Below are 19,604 nucleotides of genomic sequence, written 5' to 3' on the forward strand. Positions count from 1 at the left end.
AGGCCTTTGTAGGCACAGGAGCACGCTGTGACCCCTGGCTCTGTGCTAAACACTCGAAAGGGCTCTCTGACTCAAGTGGAGTTGATAAACCTTTTCAATAGTAACAGGAGAGAGTGTTGATATCAAAGTGCAAAAGTCCTCACGGACCAACATTCAGCACAGACATTCAAACTGCTAAAAGAACCAAACAGAACTCAATTGAAAAAACAGACCTTTAAAAAAAAAAAAAAAAAAAAAGCACTAGATCTTAACTTGGTGGCAAGATCCCTGGTTTACCTTTTGAAGTCAAAATGTTCAATATGTCACCTGAGCTTGACTTTTGAGCACTTGGCAAGATTGTTTTTTGCCACTTGACACAAGTATGACGTCCAGCTATGCAAAATGACTGTTTGGTCTGCCTTTTCAGTGTATTTGTGTGGCGATGTCTGTAAATGCCAGAAGCCTCTTATGTTATTGCTGCTGCTGCTACCAGCCAGCAACTGCAGAGGCCATGCTGAGGTGCCTCCTTGCCGCCAGCCGTTGGGAAATGCCTACCACGCTGCCCCGGACGCACAAGCTCAAAATGCTGCGGAAGTTACACAGCTGCTCCCATAATCTGGACTCTCCAAAAGTGTGATGCCACGAACGAAGGTCAAGTTGTAAAATGTTAAGGCTGCTCGCCTCTGTTCCTGAGACTAAACACTATACATACTAACTACACTGACAAAAGAAATCCTATCTGATAATGTAGCCCGCTGACAAATTTTGAAGCCTCAGTTACCCTAAACCAGTATGTAGCTTTTAATTTGCATCAAAACTTTTACAAAGATGTTTTGCTATTGTTTCTATATACTTCAAGAATGTTCATTTTTACAAATAAGTTGAACAAGACAGCCTAAGTTAGATGCACCGAAGTACTAGAAATATCGCTAGCCTCTGTTCTCCAATTTAGCTTTCAAAACCAAATGAGCCATGTATAAAGGAGTTGAGAAACTTAATTTTTTAATGTTTCATTTGCAGAGTTTTATATCCATTAAGTGCCTTTGAAAGTTTCCAGTTGTGTGGGCTGCTGTCTCACCTCCCACCAATTTCTCCTTTCTCCATATGGTGCTAAAACTTCAAAGCTGAGGAGGGCTGCAGGACCCTTAGCAGAGTCAGCATGTCACCCTTGTCCCTGTGTTCATGCCAAGGCTTCCTAAATGAAAGACATCACTTACCTGCTTATGGGAAGGTGAGCAGCAAAGGAACTGAAGTTCGGGACGGGGTAGAATCATGGGTTTTCATTGTGTTTCGTGCCAAACCCACAAAATCCAAAATAGAATTCAAATTAAACAAAGTTCTACTATAAAATGGAAGGGAAAAAAGGCTCTGGAAGGTCCAGGAGAATGAGCTGACTTATCTCATTAAATCTTAAGATAAATGGGGTAACCCAAGGCTGCACCTTATTGTACCACCCAGAATGGAGTTGAGGTGACTCCATTGATTGCTTCAGGTCAACTATGTAACTATGTAGGTCAAGTCCAGATTATAAAAAAAATTACCTGCAGAAGAAATTGTCAACCCAAGGAATAGCTGGTAAATCAAAATTATAAAGTGAGTTAGAGTTCCTCGGAGTTGGTTGTATGACAGAATATGACTTGGACAATCTTTACCAGAAGCCATCCGTATGCCCCCTCAGTCACACTTGCCATGTAGCTGACCAGTGACTACAGGATGTGGCTGACAGTGCTCACTGAAAGGAGAGCTGGTGAGGGATTGGTCGTTCTGAGCACACAGATGCCTCTTAGTCCTTCCGGTCAGTGAACACAAATTTGAGATCTACATTTACTGGCTACTTGCATTTGTCAGTTTAGAGAAAAGGTAAAATGAAGCATTTTCAATTAAAGAATAGACTAACATTTACCACAGAAGTGCTTCAGCATTCTAAATGGATTAGATCACTCATTAAGCTATTTTTATATGCCAATTTACTAATGCCTTACATCAATCCACGAATAGGTTGTTGGGCCCACAGTAGAGTTCCCTATGCAGTCTCAATTCTGTTTTCTGTAACCATGTGACTGGTGATGCTGAGTGATAACCATGTCTGCCTATATTGTACTAGACTCTTCATGCTGATCGGATCTTGCATTGAAATAACCACGTGGAAGAACAATAAATCGATTAATGATGAAATGTACAACCATATTTAAAGAGCAATAGTGTCCGTGTGTCATGAAAAACTTATTTATTTGTAAACGTTTATATGGTATGATTTTATGTATGTTCATAAATCCTGCACTGTATGATATACGTTAAAATATCGGTGCATGAATTTATTTTCAAAGTATGAAACACATCACTTAAACATTTTATGTGTCAAATAAATTTGATTATGTAAACACATTTGTTGACTTTTGTTTCCCAAGTAAACAGCTGCACCATCAGCTGAAAAAACTTTTCTAAAAGCACAAGCTACCATTCACTGGTTGAAGCAAAGTCTACCCACTATGTGCATTTTTAATCTGCAGTTTCGTTTCATGAAATGAAAATACCAAAGCAACATTTTAAGTCTATAAGCTTTATTGATACTTTTTGCTTTTACAGTTCACAATGCATTCCACAGATTTAGTTCAGTACAGCTTAAACCACAATGGTATAAATCTTCATTTTGTAATTTCTTGCATAACAATGTTTGTTTGATATTTGCAAACAACATTTTCGGAAGCATTAGATTGATTCAGTCCATAGATTTGAGTTTGTGACAAAATTAACTACAGGAAGTCTGTGCAATGAAATTTATGTTGGAGTTCTATGTGTGTGGCATTTCATGTTGAAAACAGATGGTAGTGCTCCTAGAAATGTATTTTCTTTTTCTAGCTTATGTGCTTTGGAACTATACATGTATAACCAATGACTCTGAAATATCAAGCACTGTGGGGTGGCTGGAAGGTAAAGGTCTAAGCTTTGTGAAACACTATATATATATAATCTATATTTACTTATATTGGCAATTAATATAACAGTAAGAGTCACAATACACCTAGAACATACCAGAAAAGCAAGCTTTTCCATTCCTGCTTTACTGGTATGAGCTCGTCTAAACATTTCATTTCAGAAAATCTGCATCAATCTACACGGACCATACACAGTGCACAAACTGAAAAGGGCTTTTTTTTTCTAACTCCACCATCTCTGCAACTTGCCAAGATGCAGCAAGACTACCTGCAACAAAGTAAAATATACAAGTTTTTTATTCCACCAGTGCCTCAGATAGGAAAAAGATATGATTACGGTTTAAATCCATACATAGCAGCTTACAATACTTAGATGATGAACACATGGCAGTCAAGACAGGTAATTTTCCCTCATAACAGTGCATGGCTAAAAATAAAGATCTAACAACGATCTGTGAAACTGCACTGCAATGTCAAGGTTCGTTCTTCCCTGACCCTCCCCCATATACTCAAATGAATATCCCCTTTAAAGATGAACTCCCAGTAATTATTTTGGGTGTTGTTTTCATTCAGCTTTGCGCTTCAATCCAGGGATTTTTGCTTGGATTCTGAAAATGAAAAAGTCAATGTAAATATCAGTTTTGTTTGCTGCTGCTTAACATACCATCATCTTCCAAGAACCACTTGTATGTTATTCAGCTAACACAAGAAACGAAATCCTTAAAGCTGCCTAATTCTACACTGTAATTTTGCCACCTTGGCCTCATGAATTAAACAAAGCCTTAAACATAATAAACCCAGAAACGAATGGTCCAAATGTTAGAAAAACAATCTATCTTTTTTGGCAACTCTGAAGTCACACTTAAGGTCTGACAGAGATTCGTTACTCATTATCCTGCAATATGAAAATACTGTTCTCACAATCCAGCACACCTTATCCTAGTAAAAACACTGCAGATTTTTAAATACTTACTTAGCCATAGCATCTTTAACATTCTTATTTGCAAGTCCTAGATAATGATCTATCTGTGCCTGAAAGAGAGATATAAAGGAATTATTAATTACCATTGCTAAAGAATCTCATTAACCACTACTATGTGTCAAACTAAAGGCTTAAGAGACTATCACATTTCTCATTTTTATAAGACACTGAAAATGGGCACTAATACATTCATAAATCCCATGTAATAGAGTGGGTGCTCTATTCTGAAGTCAGCAGTTAAGAAATTACCTGATGCCGTTCATAAATAACAGGAACACTGAAGAGTGAAATGAGAGCTGAAAAGGGAAATACACAACTTTTCAAAAAGACTGGAATGATTTGGGAGAAATAAACACTCAAAAAACTATGAAACTGGCACCTCAAGATAACCAAGCAGTGTTGCTAATGAATAAATACAAACATAAGGATCTCTGGCTGCACCTGCTGTTGAGGAGCCACTCCAGGAGTGAATGAACGGTGTGAGGCTGCAGTTAGTTATTCATTAGAGCTAGGAACCATTCCTACCTTCAAATCGTATCACAGATTTCATAAAATACAGGTATCCCTGGTTAGATTGATGACTGCACCATCATATAAGGCCACCCTTTATCTGGTTTGTCACTGTTAGTAGGAGCGGTCTTCAGCACCTAAGGTAGCATTTCAATAAACTGGGAAGCAGTATCACCAACTTATTTAAAGGGAATACAACCTCAAACTTTTTTTTTTTTTTTTGAGATGGAGTTTCGCACTTGTTGCCCAAGTTGGAGTGCAATGGCATGATCTCGGCTCACTGCAACCTCCGCCTCTTGGGCTCAAGTGATTCTCCTGCCTCAGCCTCCTGAGTAGCTGGGATTACAGGCGCACGCCACCACGCCCAGCTAATTTTTTTGTAATTTTAGTAGAAATGGGGTTTCACCATGTTAGCCAGGCTGGTCTCGAACTCCTGGCCTCGGGTGATTCGCCCACCTCGGCCTCCCAAAGTGCTGGGATTACAGGTGTGAGCTACCACGCCCGGCCCAAACTTTCATCCTCTACTTTTCATACAGTGAGAATATTCCCCACTAAAATGTCTAAGCTCTCCTGGCACACAATCTTTTTTCCAGCAATTTTTCATCCCAATGGCTTTGTAGACTTACCCAAAATCAGTAGCGTCAGACCATTAAACAAGGCACCAACATAGGTAAATACCCACATCAACACTGCAAACTATAAGAAAATAACAGCCCATTATAAACAAAATTCAAGTGAAGTTTCTTAATTATGCTTTCAAAAGCATCCCATCTAAATGCCAACCTACAAGAGGCATACAACTTGAAGACTGGGTGAAGTACCATGAACAGCTCACTTTTAAGTCACCAGTCTCAATTATGAATTTCAGAATCCTAAAATAATAGATTTGAACCATTTTCTCTGGACTACACTACCAAGTAGTTGATTCTGCTGAGATCAGAAAATATACCAAGGGTACATCTTACCCCTCCAGCACTAACAGCATTTAGCTTTTAAATGGGAAGACTAGAATGGTAGTATGAGAATTGTCTATTAGAACTGATTTCAAAGTACTAACTAGTTGAGTGCTTGAAGATACATGAGCTGAATAATTCACACATTAATATCTCAGACAGTTGATAAGCAATACTTCGGCAAAGAGTACTTTATCTGGGAAATTATGTTTCAGGTACCAAAAATATCACCTCCAGCCTTTGAAGGATCAGGCACAAAGTTAGTCTGAAATTTGTTAAACATTGCTCATCATCAGTTCCTTTGCTTTCTATTCGAGGCCTTCATGTATATGTCTGGCAATCACTCTGACCTATTTCGTAGGTAAACAACATGATGCCACCATCTACAGTGATTATTTAGGCTTACATAACAGTATAAATGAAAAGGGGAGTAGTAGAGCACCCCCATTATCTAAAGCAGGGATCAGCAAACTTTCTCTGTGAAGAGCTACAGTAAAATTTCAGGTTTTATGGGCCACATAGGGTTTGTATCTCGTATTATTCTGTGTTGTTATCTTATAACCCTTTGAAAATGTACACCACCCACTCTTAGCTACCACACTATAAAAAACAGGCCGTGGCCCAAACAAGCAGTGGTTTGCTAACCCTTGATCTAAAGTGTATCTTTCTCCATGTATTAAATGAACTCTGAATGCTTACTGAGCATTAAGGAGTCAAACATTAGTAAGCATACTTGTAACAGCTTAGGAAGACACTTTGGATGACTCTACAAAGCAACAGTTCTACAAATAGCAACACTCTGGTCACCCTAACTGAATTTAACTAATGTTCAAGTCAGTAAATATCAGGCATTCTTAATATCTGTCAATTGGAAAAAAATTTTTTTAAGCTGTCCTATTCTTAGCAATTGCTATTGGAACCCCTGGTAGAAAGGTTTGAAGGATGACTTCAGTTAGTAAGGCTTTTCTCTCACACAGTTTTACAGACTCCTATTGCTGAAGCTAAATATAACTTTTGCACTTGAGCAAGTTTACTATAGAGCAAGGGAGATATTTTTATCCATCACTGTCCATAAGTGTAAAGGGAAAAGTGTTGACCTTCCACATTTTAAAAGAAAGTGCTTTAGCAACAAAGACGCCCTTAACATGGCAGAAGATAGTAACAAACACAAACTAAAGTTAAGTCCTCATTTGGTCATTACAGTCACTGACAAGGCTTCACTCCAAGTCCATAGGAGAAAAGCCCAAGACTTCACACCTGAGCCACTGAAGGGGCTCAAATGTCACTTGCCTCTTTGAGAACACTTCCTAAAAGCCAGGCTATTCCGAGGCAAAGAGAAAAACAGAGGGAGGTCTCAAATGTCCTTAGGGCCAGAGAGGTGACATACATGTATGTGAGGGGCTGGGAGAGAATTGAGGCACACAGTGATATGCATTCTTCCTCTCAAAGGGGTACTTACAACAGCCCTGCTCCATATGCTGTCACCATGCAAATATTCCAAGCCAGTGTTGCCAGAAATGTACACTTTTGTGCTCTATCACTTAATTTTTAAATGTTGCAGCTATGTTGAGAAAATTGAAACTTTGGGGGCCCAAAACAAAAACAGCGGGTAAGTGTATCCAGGGAACACACCATCAGGAGAGAAATGGGTGGCAGCAAGAACTAACCTAGAGAGTAACCATTATTAATGGGAATCCACCACAAATGATGGATTTGTAACATGGCAGGAATAAGGTCAATAAACACCACTTTAAAGAAGCAAACAGGCTGCTCTCATTTTGGACTTACAAATTCTACATGATTCCATGGCAAATACTTTGCAACATTATAGCCAATACTTATTAACTGAAGAGGTCAAAGTTTATCTCCCTTTTGCACAGTAAGGAGACTGGAGGAAGGAGGCCCAAAATGTAATGACGATCTAACAAATACTTACTGAAAAGGGGTGAGGGCGATGTCTGGTTTATCTTTCTTCCCAGGCAATAAGATAATTAAATTCACTGTGTATCACACACCTAATGAAAGAGCTCTGCAGATTTCTGATGTTTCAATTTAGGGGAAGGGGACATCTTTAAGGCAAATGGTGGGAGAGTGCTTAATAGGATCTCAGAAATTACTCTGGCAGTTCTGACCATTTCAAAACTTTTCTGCATTCTCAAACTCTAAATTCTACTTGCCCTTCTGTCTCCTTCATTCATTAGTTGGTATTGTTTGGACTGTCTCTACATCCCCAGCCCATTTCCTTCTAATTTTTCTGAGAGCTCAAGGAACCTGAAAGGAAGCTGTCAAAATGTGAATGTTAACAGCTGCCTATCTATGAGCGTGATTTTGTGTTCTTTTGGGTCAGCTATTTCTGGAGCTCAGGCCGTTTTTTTTTTTGCTTCCCCTCACTTTCAGATTTAAGATTATATTCTGGAGCATTATAGTTGCCTCAATTATAGGAAAGTAAGACCCTCTGCTGAAAACACCTGGTCTTAGTCCCTTCAAAAGTCAAATTATTAGACAGCTTTTTGGGATTTGAGGTTTCAAAAGACAGGAACCCGCTAAGAAGGCTCAGAGGCATATTTAATTAGCCCAAAAGCTGAGCCCAGTAGGCACTGTCATATGCTTTTCTTTCAAAACTGGGGGTGTGAAGTGGGGGTAGGGAGGGTTTATGGTTTCATGCCACAGATGTTTAAAACAGTGATTTCTGCCATACTATTTGACTAGAAAACTGGTCGCTGCTCACTCTATAAATACTTGAAATCTTTTCTAGGACTTAGAAGTTTGTAGTTAATTGCAAAGGAGCAAAACAAATGGAACATCACACAAGAATTTAAAAGGAGAACTCTGTCCTCTTTTTATTCACCGAAGTCAACCACCAGAAAACTTGGACCAGGCACACGGATGCCCATCATTTCACACTGGCGTTTATAAAAGGATGAACGAGCCCTGGAGTTTGGTTATTTCTTTGATCACATTTTGAAAGGCCAGGCTCCTCCTTCATTGCCCCCTCCAAAAGGCAATAAGCAAGGAAAAGGTTTCACACGCTAGCAAGAGTGGCTCTAAAATTTCAATTTCTGAGGAAGATGGTTTCAAATAGAAATAGTCATAGTTGTAGGCTGGGCATGGTGGCTCACACCTATAATCCCAGCACTTTGGGAGATCAAGGCAGGCAGATCACCCGAGGTCAGGAGTTTGAGACCAGCCTGGCCAACTTGGCAAAACCCCATCTCTACTAAAAATACAAAAATTAGTTGGGCGTGATGGCGGACGCCTGTAGTCCCAGCTACTCGGGAGGCTGAAGCAGGATAATCACTTGAACCCGGGAGGCAAAGGCTGCAGTGAGCCAAGATCGTACCACAGCCCTCCAGCCTAGGTGACAAAGTGAGACCCCATCTCCAGGAAAAAAAAAAAAAAAGAACTAGTGATAATTGTGACCCAGAATCTAAAAATGTAGATATAAATTTGAGGGCACACAACAGATCTTGCATTTACGAAGACAATGAGTTATAGAGATACTTCTTTCAAATTGTTGTTTAAAAACTATTATTTTGTAAACACAGCTTGATAAAAATGTCTTTTCTAAACGACAAAAATTTAGAAATGAGAATAATTTCTACTACATTTTCCTGAAATTAAGATGGTTTCCATTTTCCTAGCTATGAATCATATAAAATCAATGTAATTCCAATAAAAAGTTGCTTCCTATAAATTTTTAAAAACTCACTGTTATTTAAATAAAACATTCATCTAAACTGGAGAGACTGGGGCTATTAGCAAACTTCCCATAAATTAAAAATCTGACTATAAGGCATTAAAATAAATCCTTTTAAACAAGGTAAATACATTTTTCCTTATGTTGAAAAAGTAAAAAAAGAATGGGAATTGGAAAAACACATTTTTTTGCTTGCTTTCGGGCTAGAGAATATAACATTCCCTATCAGTTTTTGTGGCTAAAAGTCAAAAAGTAATACAATCCACTATTAAGGAACTTAAGATTAAGATTTTAATTTTTTTTTTTTTTTTTTAACGAGACAGGGTCTCACTCTGTCATCCTGGCTGGAACGCAGTGGTATGATCATGGCTTACTACATCCTCCACCTCCTGGGCTCACTCAAGAGGTCCTCTTGCCTCAGCCTCCCAAGTAGCAGGGACTACAGGCATGGGCTGCCATAGCTGGCTGATTTTTTAGTATCTTTTTATAGAACAGAGTCTCACAATGTTGCCCAGGCTGGTCTCAAACTCCTGGCTTCAAGCAATCCTTCTGCCTTGGCCTCCCAAAGTACTGGGAGTACAGGCATGAGCTACTGTGCATGGCCAGGAAAACCTTTTTCTTTTTAAAATGCTCTCTATATAAACAAAAACTGTGGGGGATAAGTGTGGCCATACATAGAACTCTCTCTAGAAAGGTCATCCCTATCAAGCATTTTTATAAAAAGGCAAAGTTATGTTTTTTTTTATCAGCTTCCTTTTTCAATAAAAGTTGTTTTAAGGAAGTATTCAGTATTTCTGTAGTACCCTCATATTCAATGGAAATAAACAGATGGAATCTGTACTACTCATATACAATGACATTAAGAAAGCATTTAGCTAAATGCTTGTGTGGCAAAATCACAAGGGTTATCAAGGAAAACCTTTCATGTACACGATCAGAGTGTGTACCGGAATCACCAAGGGCTTCATACCCATCACTTTTCATGAGGAGAAAAGGACAGATTCCCTGCCTTATTCATTTGCCTCTAGATTTTGAGATCTAAATGCCAGGTTCATTTTAAGTGCTAACATGATGAAGCAACTGTTATTTATTTGCAGTCCTAAATGAACTGCAATCTGGGGAAGTCACCATACCGTTTTCCTTGAGCTCTGGGCTTGCCAAAAACACGACTCAGGGAAACCAATCAAGTATGTTTTTCTTCGCTTTTCTTTTTAAAAGTATTGCTAATCCTTAAGGAGAAATCAAATTTTAATCAAAGTCCTTTTTTTCAACAAGTTGTTAAGAAACAACAAGCAATCCAGAAAGGAAATCTATCTCATCATGTGTCACTTTCTGTTATTTTCAAATTAGCAGTCACTCAACGTGAGAACTTATCAAGTTTGATTTCTCTCATTTATGCTAGCTTCCTCATAAATAACATAACTGCTTTTATTTAAAAAATGTAGTTTTCGAAAGAAATTAAAAGATAAGATTTAACAAAGAAATTATTTCTCAAAACTTATTTTAAAAAGTCCTCATATTCGATTCTCAAATACCTGTGCAAAACAGAGATTTAAAACGTTTCTTAAGATCTCATCAGCCCCTTTCTAACATTTTTTCTCTCCTCCTGCCTTTGACAAATATTTCTATACCTACATAAGTATCTACACATTGGACTGTGTATGGATGAAAATTTTCTCTGAAAGAATAAGTTTTCTTTTGATTAAAGACAAGTGGAAACTTTATACTCAAACTCAGAAAACTACAGCATAATGCGTAATTCATACATCAATTTAAAAAAAATAGATTTATTCAAAAATGACATTTCTCTCAAGAAAAATGTTAAATTGTAGACATATAGCTGCCTTCACTGCTATACTGTGCAAACATGGAGGATGACTTTTGGTGTATCTCTGTTGCCATCTTTATTGAATCCATAAAAACAACAACCATCTCTCCTCTCCTAAGCTCACCAGGCTTTTCTTTGAAGTCACCTCTCTCCCCCACCAATCTTTGACTGTTAAATTCAGAAATGGTCCTTTGCTGTTAGAAGCTCTGAATTACTACCTATAGACAGTGTTTCTTCTCAGTCAATTCCTATCCACAAACCATCCATCTTAAACGGCATCAGTACCTCCTTCTCAATCACTTTTCACACATGTTCTACCTTAAAAGTCAACTACACACAGAAGGTAATAATACATGAATAGGAACTGGCTTCCTCTAGGCTGTATGTACAAGGTTCTATTTCATTTGCTCCAAAATATTTTTACTTGATCTCTTTTGAAACTAATCAAACTTGCCAAACAACATAACCATAATCTTTTCATTTACAGACTGACATCAGATCATTTTAAAACATCACTACAGATTTAGTCACTAAATGCAACCACTCTATATGAAAGAAATAAGTAATAAAAGGAAACTACATTATTTATCCTTGATGTTATTAGGAAGTAACTTAAGTTCCAAGTCATAAATAAAATAAGAGATGCGGCTGGGCACGGTGGCTCATGCCTGTAATCCCAGAGACGCAAAGAAATGAAAATAATGTATCAACTACCAGGTTATAAAGGCTAAAAATTTTTTTTTAATAAAAGCACTTCAAGCACTTACACCTATTCTGACCAGTTCAGAAATTGTTATTTCTGAGTCTAAAGGCCCAGTCACCCCCTTATTGCTACTATATCCTTGACATGTATGATAAAAATAAACTAGAACATTTCTCTTGGAAATGAAAAACGAAAAATTATGAGAATTACCACCACTACATTTCTGTCCAGGCTTAGATTGGAAACAAGTCTGCCTGTTTTCTGCAGAGTCACAGGCAACAGTATATAAAACACAAATGCCAAGTTCTATGAAAAAGAAAAGCACTACAGGTCCAGTGCTTCAGGATTAATTAAATTACACAACTGTGGTTTAGTGCCTGTTTCGTCAAGCAGAACTTCGGGAGAGTTTATTTGCAAGGTGAGACTCCTAACAGCTGCTTATGTAGCAAGATCCCAAACTAAAGAAAAACTTCCAATGATGACCAATTGAAGATCAGTTGAGGTGTTTCAGAATATTAAATCTTATCTTGAATAAGAAAGAGTCCAAGATATGAAATAGCTTTCATGTATGTATGAATCACATATAAGATAAGAAACTAAGTGCTGGACTGTAAAACAAAGTCAGAATGAATAAATCACATCTGGTATTAAAACTGGCATTAGACGCTCTTTATGCTTATAGTCAAAATTCCCTTTAATTTCCTCTTCCTTTTAATCTTCATGATTTCCAAAAGTATGATTTTATTTATATATATATATATGTAAACAAAAAAATTTTTTTTGAGACAGAATTTTGCTCTTGTTGCCTAGGCTGGAATGCAATGGCACGATCTCAACTCACCAAAACCTCTGCCTCCCAGGTTCAAGAGATTCTCCTGCCTCAACTTCCTGAGTAGCTGGGATTACAGGCATGCGCCATCACGCCAGCTAATTTTGTATTTTTAGTAGAGACAGGGTTTCTCCATGTTGGTCAGGCTGGTCTCGAACTCCTGACCTCAGGTGATCTGCCCGCCTCGGTCTCCCAAAGTGTTAGGATTACAGGTGTGAGCCACCGTGCCTGGCCCAAAAGTATGATTTAAAACTTATTCTCCTTTAAAAAGGAATACAGGACTCTCTGTATTAAGTATGACCAAAAAAAAAAAAAAAAAAAAAAGGAATAGCACTTACTCATCCTTATTTGATTGGATTCTGAATTTTAAAACAAGTTTCTAGCCATGTGATTTAATTAATATTTATCATTTACTTGAATATAGAAAAATATAATTTTACACTCAACTCTTTTGATACTAAATTCTGACTATATCAAAAATGAAAGGCAAAATAAACTTACCTTCAGAGAATCAACTAAATCATCAACTAAGAAGAGGCGCCTGAGTTCCTTTATCGTGCAGTTCACATGACCAAGAGCAGAATTACTGTACTTCTGAACCAACTCCTCAGATATAGCAACTTCAGATTCCAGATATGCCCTAGAAAACAAAACACATCACAATTGTCACTAATTGAATTAATATTCCCCAAAATGTCAATCAGAAATTATATATCTGTAAGAAATTAAGAAAATACTCTACTGTGAAAGCCAACTGTTTCCAAATTAAGGGCACTATAAAAACTCAGCAGTAAGGGGTATTTCCTTGATATGCACTGTCTGCTGACTAGCACAGAAAAAGCACACACTTTGAAGCCAGACTGATCTAGGCTTGAATCCGATGCTGTGCCACTTACCTGGCTAGGTAATTTTGCAAAGTTATTCTTCCCTCTAAACTTAGTTTCCTCATTTATAAAGTGGAGATTATCACGAGAATTCAATGAGAAAACTGCCTAATGTAACTGGGCACAAGGATGCACTCAATAAATGGTAGTTATGACTATGGGTTTTTTTTTTTTTTTCTTAAAGTTGACACTATGTTGTCTCATCAAGTTTTCCTAACAAAGATCTTTTTCATTTCCAAATCCTAAACTCTCTCAGACTAACCTTTAGGGGAAATTGCTCAATATGTCAAGAACCAGATTGTAAAGTGGCCACCAAAAGCACAGTGGCAATCCTAGCAAAACCTAAGAGTTACGTCATCTAGATGCTTTAATCCATTCTGAGATAGCTAAAATTGTGAAATTTAAAAATATTGTACTGGTAATAAGTAAATACATAAAAATACTATACTGGGGAAAAAGCCAAGTCCACAGGAATGTAAGGAACAGTTTCATTATTGTTTCAAAGACGCCATTTTATCTTGACAGAGTACAACCGACTCAGAAGTGCTGAGTGTTCTCTCGTATCTGCTGGAAGTAGTCCTCATAACCTCCCCATGTCTGAGGAGGCCAGTTTCTTACAATGGAAATAACATCTTAGACAACTCCTTGTCCCATAGAGTTTTACCTCTGCAACACGCCCCAAGTATGTTTTCTGGGTTTTATTCACAGTGCCATCACTCTATTTTAAGTGCTTACTATTTATGAGCTGGAATATTCTATCGCTCTCCAAACAAATCTTTGATCTGCCTGCATCCAAATCCATTCTGTCAGTCAATGCCAGATTAACCCTACGTGAGCTATCCTAGATGGTGCTGTCTAGACTGAACTCAGGCAGGAGTTAGAAGACCTGCCACTACCTAGCTATACAACATTGCAAAAGGCACTTAACTTCTCTGGGTAAGTGCTCCAACTCTGTAAATGTGAGAGACTTTCCTCAGTTCCTTCAGGCTCGAACATTCTGTGATTCTATGACTCCAACTTTTCAACCAGGGACATCCTCCTGAATCTTTCCAACCTTACTTCCAACTACATTTTATGTTGCAGTCAGAAATGAGTCATTCACTAAATATTTTTTAACCTTAATGTAGACTTTATTAATCATATGGTTTTCCCAATCCGCAATGCTCTCTTACCTCTGGTGATACCTTATTTAGCCAGTTAGCCCAATCTCAAGTCTCACTCATACATGGGGCCTCATCTGACAATCTCTCTCATAAAACCCTGATGTTATCTCTCACTCCTGTATAATTCTAACAATGCTTTCTTTTGTGTTAGTCTTATAGTATTTACTGGATTCAGCTCTGTAATATAGACACACGTATACTTATATATTTTTCCTACTAGAGTATATAAACTGTTATGGACCAGGAATGTATCTTTACTAATACATGGTCTAATACACTGTTAGACAATTATTAACAAAAAACTGAATTATTAATATCAAGTGAAAAATACTCAAAGATTCACACTGATATTTAAACCAACAATTACTTGTTTACCCAAATTTGAGAAATATAAGAAAGTGGCTGATATAACCCTGGTTGGAATTCTGCTTCTTTGTACCACTGTTGCTGGTTCTTGCGCATAAAGACAAGATGCCTAACCAGAAGGCACAAAGACAGCACTCCCCATCAATGACATCCTGTAGATATCTACATTAATTCAACTGACATTTATGTGATATTAATACAAGGCCAGCACTCTTCATCACTCTTTCAGTAACCACAGATATTAGATACAAACCACATAATATCACCTTTACTAGTGTGATTAAGGGGAACTAGGAAAAACTGTCCATCAAGCTTAAACTGGTATGTTGGCTAAATTTACTTTGTAATGACTATAAAAGGACTTTAAGAATAAAAGTGTTTCTAGCCAGGCATGGTAGTGCATGCCTGTAGTCCCAGCTACTTGGGACATTGAGGCAGGAGGACTGCTTGAGCCCAGGAGTTCGAGACTAGCCTGGGCAATACAGTGAGACCCATCTCTTTGAAGAAAGTTTAAAAAATGAATAAAGTGTTTCTAAGAAGGAAATAAATCACTGATACTTTCCAAAAACCTCAAAAATCGATGTGTAAAATTGGAACTGTAGAAAATTTTGAAGTTTTGGCTTGACAATATTTTTATATATTTCAGTATAATTAAAAATCATACTTCTTTATCATTTGTGGCTTGATAACAATATGACTCAGCCTTTTTTTTTTTTTTTTTTTTTTGGAGAAAGAGTCTCGTTCTATTGCCTAGGCTGGAGTACAGTGGCATGATCACAGCTCACTGCAGCCTTTAACTCCTGGGTTCTAGCAATTTTCTCAGCTCAGCTGCCTGAATAGCTGGGACTACTGGTATGCATCACCACACCTAGCTAATTTTTAATTTTTTGTAGCGATGGTGGTCTCGCTATGTTGTTCAGGGTGGTCTCAAACTCCTGGCTTCAAGCAACCCTCCTGACTTAGGATCCCAAAGCACTAGTATTACAGGCATGAGCCAACACGTCTGGCTGGCTCTGCCATTTTGAAACTACAATTTCAAGTTACTGAATTCCAAGTTTTTCCCCGCCACCCTGTAAAATGGAGTGATACCACCTATCTCATAGAATTATCATAAACTTAAAATAAACTTATTAATAATATGTACATAAAAGGTTAGACACGTAAGAGCTATTCAATAAATGTTGGTCTCTCCCCCAAACTTGTATAACGTCATTACTTCATCAAAAAGAGAAAGCCAGAGAAAAATCACCAGTCTTTACAATAAGCAAAATAATTTAGTAGGTCTCTTCTTTCAAAGTATGTAAATCCATTTAAGTTCCCCATTAATATCAACTGGATCATGTTGTAGGTAGGTACATACTCATATGCCCAAACAGGTATTTACCTCGCCAGAAATAGTTTTTTTCTTTCTTTCCCCTACTTTCAAGCTAACAACTTAGAAATAGTTTTTAAATGATTGCAATCTATTTGAAGAAAAATGATCTCCTTATGCAAAACAATTAACATTTCAAAGGCATAGTTAATGCAGTAGGAACTGAATTCTCAGATCATTTGGGGTCAGGGTTAGGAAATCCTCCAAAGAGCTGGGTCTTGAATCAAACTCAGAACCAAATAAAAAATACGACTGAGGGATCTGGGGAGCTAAGGAAGGCAGCAAGAACGTGGGTACAAAACTCTAGACGGGATAAACGAGAGACAAGACAAAGACATCTGGACTCCATCCTACAGTCTAGAGGGCCCCTGCCTTTTCTTTTTTTTTTCTCTCTTTAGAAAAAAAGTGGTACTTCTAGAAAAATTAATCTGACATCCTCTGTAAGAACGGCAGTAATCCAAGGTAACTAGAAGTCAATCTGGTAACAAATGGAGTCCAATTACGGGTCAGCAAACTTTCTCTGTAAAGGGCCAGACAGTTAAGCATTTTAGGCTTTCATGTTCATACGGTCTCTGTTACAACTACTGAATTCTGCTATTACAGTATGAAACCAGCTAAATGAATGAGCATGGCTGTGTTCCAACAAACTTTATTTACAAAAGCAGGCAGCAGACTGAATTTGGCCATGGCTTTGCTTTAGAGGCTCCTGGTAGACTGAGGAAGCAGCAGAAAAGAACAAAATTTTGTGATTTTCTTAACAATATTTAGTGATTTTCTTTACATGAGATGAAAACAAACATAACATCAAAACAGGAGCCTGAAAACTAGCATGGTAGTGGTGTTACGGATAGAAATTAACAAGTTTAAGGAAAAAAATTCATTTAAAAACGTGGTGAACTAGTGGTTGTTGGGCGTTGGTTGGGGAGTTGAACTGTTAAGTAGGAAGTTTCTTTTTGTGTGATGAAAATAGTGATGGTTGTAGAATTCTGTGAATATATTAAAAACCAATGAGTTTTATGGTATATGAATTATATGTCAATAAAAAAGAGGAAAAACATGCCGAGTATGAGGTGAGGGCAGAAGACTCAAGCTGAAGTGTGTCTCGATAGCAACTATATAATGCTATAGTATACTTATGAAAATAAGGGTAGAAGATGATAGTTGGGAGACAAGGAGATGCTGAAATAAAGCTCTCCAAAAAATAATTAAAAAGTAATGCCTTAAGAAACTAGATAAAGAAAATACATAAACAAAAGCATAACAGAAAAATATCAGCATACTACTAGAAAGATATGAATATCAGAAAGGATGTTATCAGACAGCATAAAAAGTAAACAATAAAGACTATATAACCCTCACCAAACCTACCCATGTTAAAAAGACACAACACTCATTAAAGCAAGACAACCAATGCCTAACTCTAATAAATATTCCTAACAAGTAGTAGAGTTAGTTTAATGATATGTAAACAGTCTCCTCCATCATGAGCCTTTGAAATGACTTTTTGAAAATCTCAAAAGCAGATGTTCTTGGTATAGCTTAAGCAAATATCTGCAATTATCTTTAAGAAAAAAGTGCATGCTCGTAACTCTATAGACAGTAGATGAAGTCTTAATATTAATCCTGTTTACACTATTGCCAATGCATGCCTTGTTTTCCAGACATCTCACCTGAATGGGTGGCCTTCATCTGATTTCTGGATAGCTTGGATCACACCCCTGTATATCCTAAAGCTGATGGTCACAGAGAGCAGGGCCAAGGCAATGTAGGCTGTTACACTCACAATGCTGAATACTGTCAATGAAAGCAGCAGGAATAGGCTGGCACCAAACACCACTCCAGTCTTCTTAATGTCTCTCCAGTAGAGGAGGTCAACAACTAAAAATTGAAAAAGAAATCTGAAATTAGAACATTATTTTAATCAATTTGGATTTGTTCCATCTACGAAAATAAAAAGACTACTACATAAAGTAAAACCAAACCTAAAAAGTTAAAGAAACACTAAGTTAAAGAAACATTAACTTTAAAACCCACATTTTAAACCCACTCTTAGTTGTATATCACTATAACACCTCTCCATGAAATGTTATTTATTTCTGCATAACCGAATCATTCTAGCCATACACAATGATTAAATGTCTCCAAAGCCTAGAAGACTTCTAATCCAAAACAAGGAGTTACTTAAAATAATCTTGGGGGCTGGGCGTGATGGTTCATGCTGGTAATCCCAGCACTGTGGGAGGCTGAGGCAGGTGGAATACCTAAGGTCAGGCATTCCAGACCAGCCTGGACAACATGGCGAAACGCCATCTCTACTAAAAATACAAAATTTAGTGGGGCATACTGGTGCATGAGCTGCACCACATAGTGAGCTGAGACTGCACCACTGCACTCCAGACTGGGGCGACAGAGTGGGACTCCGTCTCAAAAAAAAAAAAAAAAAAAAGAAAGAAAGAAAAAGAAAAAATAAATCATCTTGGGGTTTTTCATCTCATACAATGCATGCTATATAATCAAATAATTCAATAAATAAATCCCAGTAACAAAAAATATTAACACACTAAAATGAGATACTTCAGTGACACCAAAATATATGCAGAAAATAAATCAAAAAAGACTGAGATAGAAAAACTACACATATGAATGAGCTTTACAACTCTACTCTTTTTGTTTCATTTTGTTTTGTTTTTTTCAGACGGAGTCCCCCTCTGTCGCCCAGTCTGGAGTGCAGTGGCCCGATCTCGGCTCACTGCAAGCTCCGCCTCTTGGGTTCATGCCATTCTCCTGCCTCAACCTCCCAAGTAGCTGGGACTACAGGCGCCCGCCACCATGCGCAGCTAATTTTTTGTATTTTTAGTAGAGATGGGGTTTCACCATGTTAGCCAGAATGGTCTTGATCTCCCGACCTCGTGATCCACCCACCTCGGTTTTTATTTGATTTTTTGTGCTAGTAACAACTCTGCTCTTAAGATCTCTCTTTGAGAAACAAAAATGCAACTTAACCTGGGTATCATTAAAAGAAAAATTTCTACAAAGCAAAAGATAAAACAGCCTTTAGATTACCTGAAAAGCTACTTCCTTCTAAGAGTTGATAAATATAATGCTGTAAAAATTTTGGAGTCAAAGAAAAAAGAAAAGTAAATGTGCTACACTGTTACATAACGTTTATTAATAGTAACAAGTCAGACAAAGCCCAACTTAGCATGTCTGCTCTTGGCCATGGCCACAGGGCCACTGAGGGGATCAAGGAAGCATAGCCTGATGTCTCAAAACTGGGTTATGCTCAATCCAAGGAGAACCCTGAAGTGTGCCAAAGTGCTCCTGAATTCATAGACTGATGTAATTAATCTCTCTGAACTATGAACAATTGGGAGAAAAAAATTTTTATAGTAAAATAAATAT

At 37.6% G+C, this 19,604-nt stretch overlaps 2 protein-coding genes across 5 annotated transcripts in view; one reads left to right on the forward strand and one right to left on the reverse strand.

Annotated features, from left to right (window-relative positions):
* EML6 (EMAP like 6) overlaps positions 1–745 on the forward strand; it is a 253,531-nt gene extending 252,786 nt beyond the window's left edge. The window contains exon 40 of the mRNA XM_023190182.3: positions 407–745. Within this exon, the coding sequence (XP_023045950.2) occupies positions 407–431 (25 nt within the window). The 3' untranslated portion in view covers positions 432–745. The remainder of the gene's footprint in view (positions 1–406) is intronic.
* Positions 746–2,523: 1,778 nt separating this feature from the next.
* The window catches only part of RTN4 (reticulon 4), a 78,236-nt gene continuing 61,155 nt past the window's right edge, over positions 2,524–19,604 (reverse strand). For all 4 annotated transcript variants that reach the window (XM_023190207.3, XM_031934178.1, XM_023190209.3 and 1 more), the window contains 6 exons: positions 17,873–18,080; positions 12,919–13,057; positions 5,034–5,103; positions 4,147–4,193; positions 3,889–3,947; positions 2,524–3,523 (listed from right to left, as the gene is read on the reverse strand). In XM_023190207.3, the coding sequence (XP_023045975.2) occupies positions 3,481–3,523; positions 3,889–3,947; positions 4,147–4,193; positions 5,034–5,103; positions 12,919–13,057; positions 17,873–18,080 (566 nt within the window). In that variant the 3' untranslated portion in view covers positions 2,524–3,480. The remainder of the gene's footprint in view (positions 3,524–3,888; positions 3,948–4,146; positions 4,194–5,033; positions 5,104–12,918; positions 13,058–17,872; positions 18,081–19,604) is intronic.

The sequence above is a fragment of the Piliocolobus tephrosceles genome, chromosome 15, assembly GCF_002776525.5.
Source record: "Piliocolobus tephrosceles isolate RC106 chromosome 15, ASM277652v3, whole genome shotgun sequence".
Taxonomy (NCBI): domain Eukaryota; kingdom Metazoa; phylum Chordata; class Mammalia; order Primates; family Cercopithecidae; genus Piliocolobus; species Piliocolobus tephrosceles.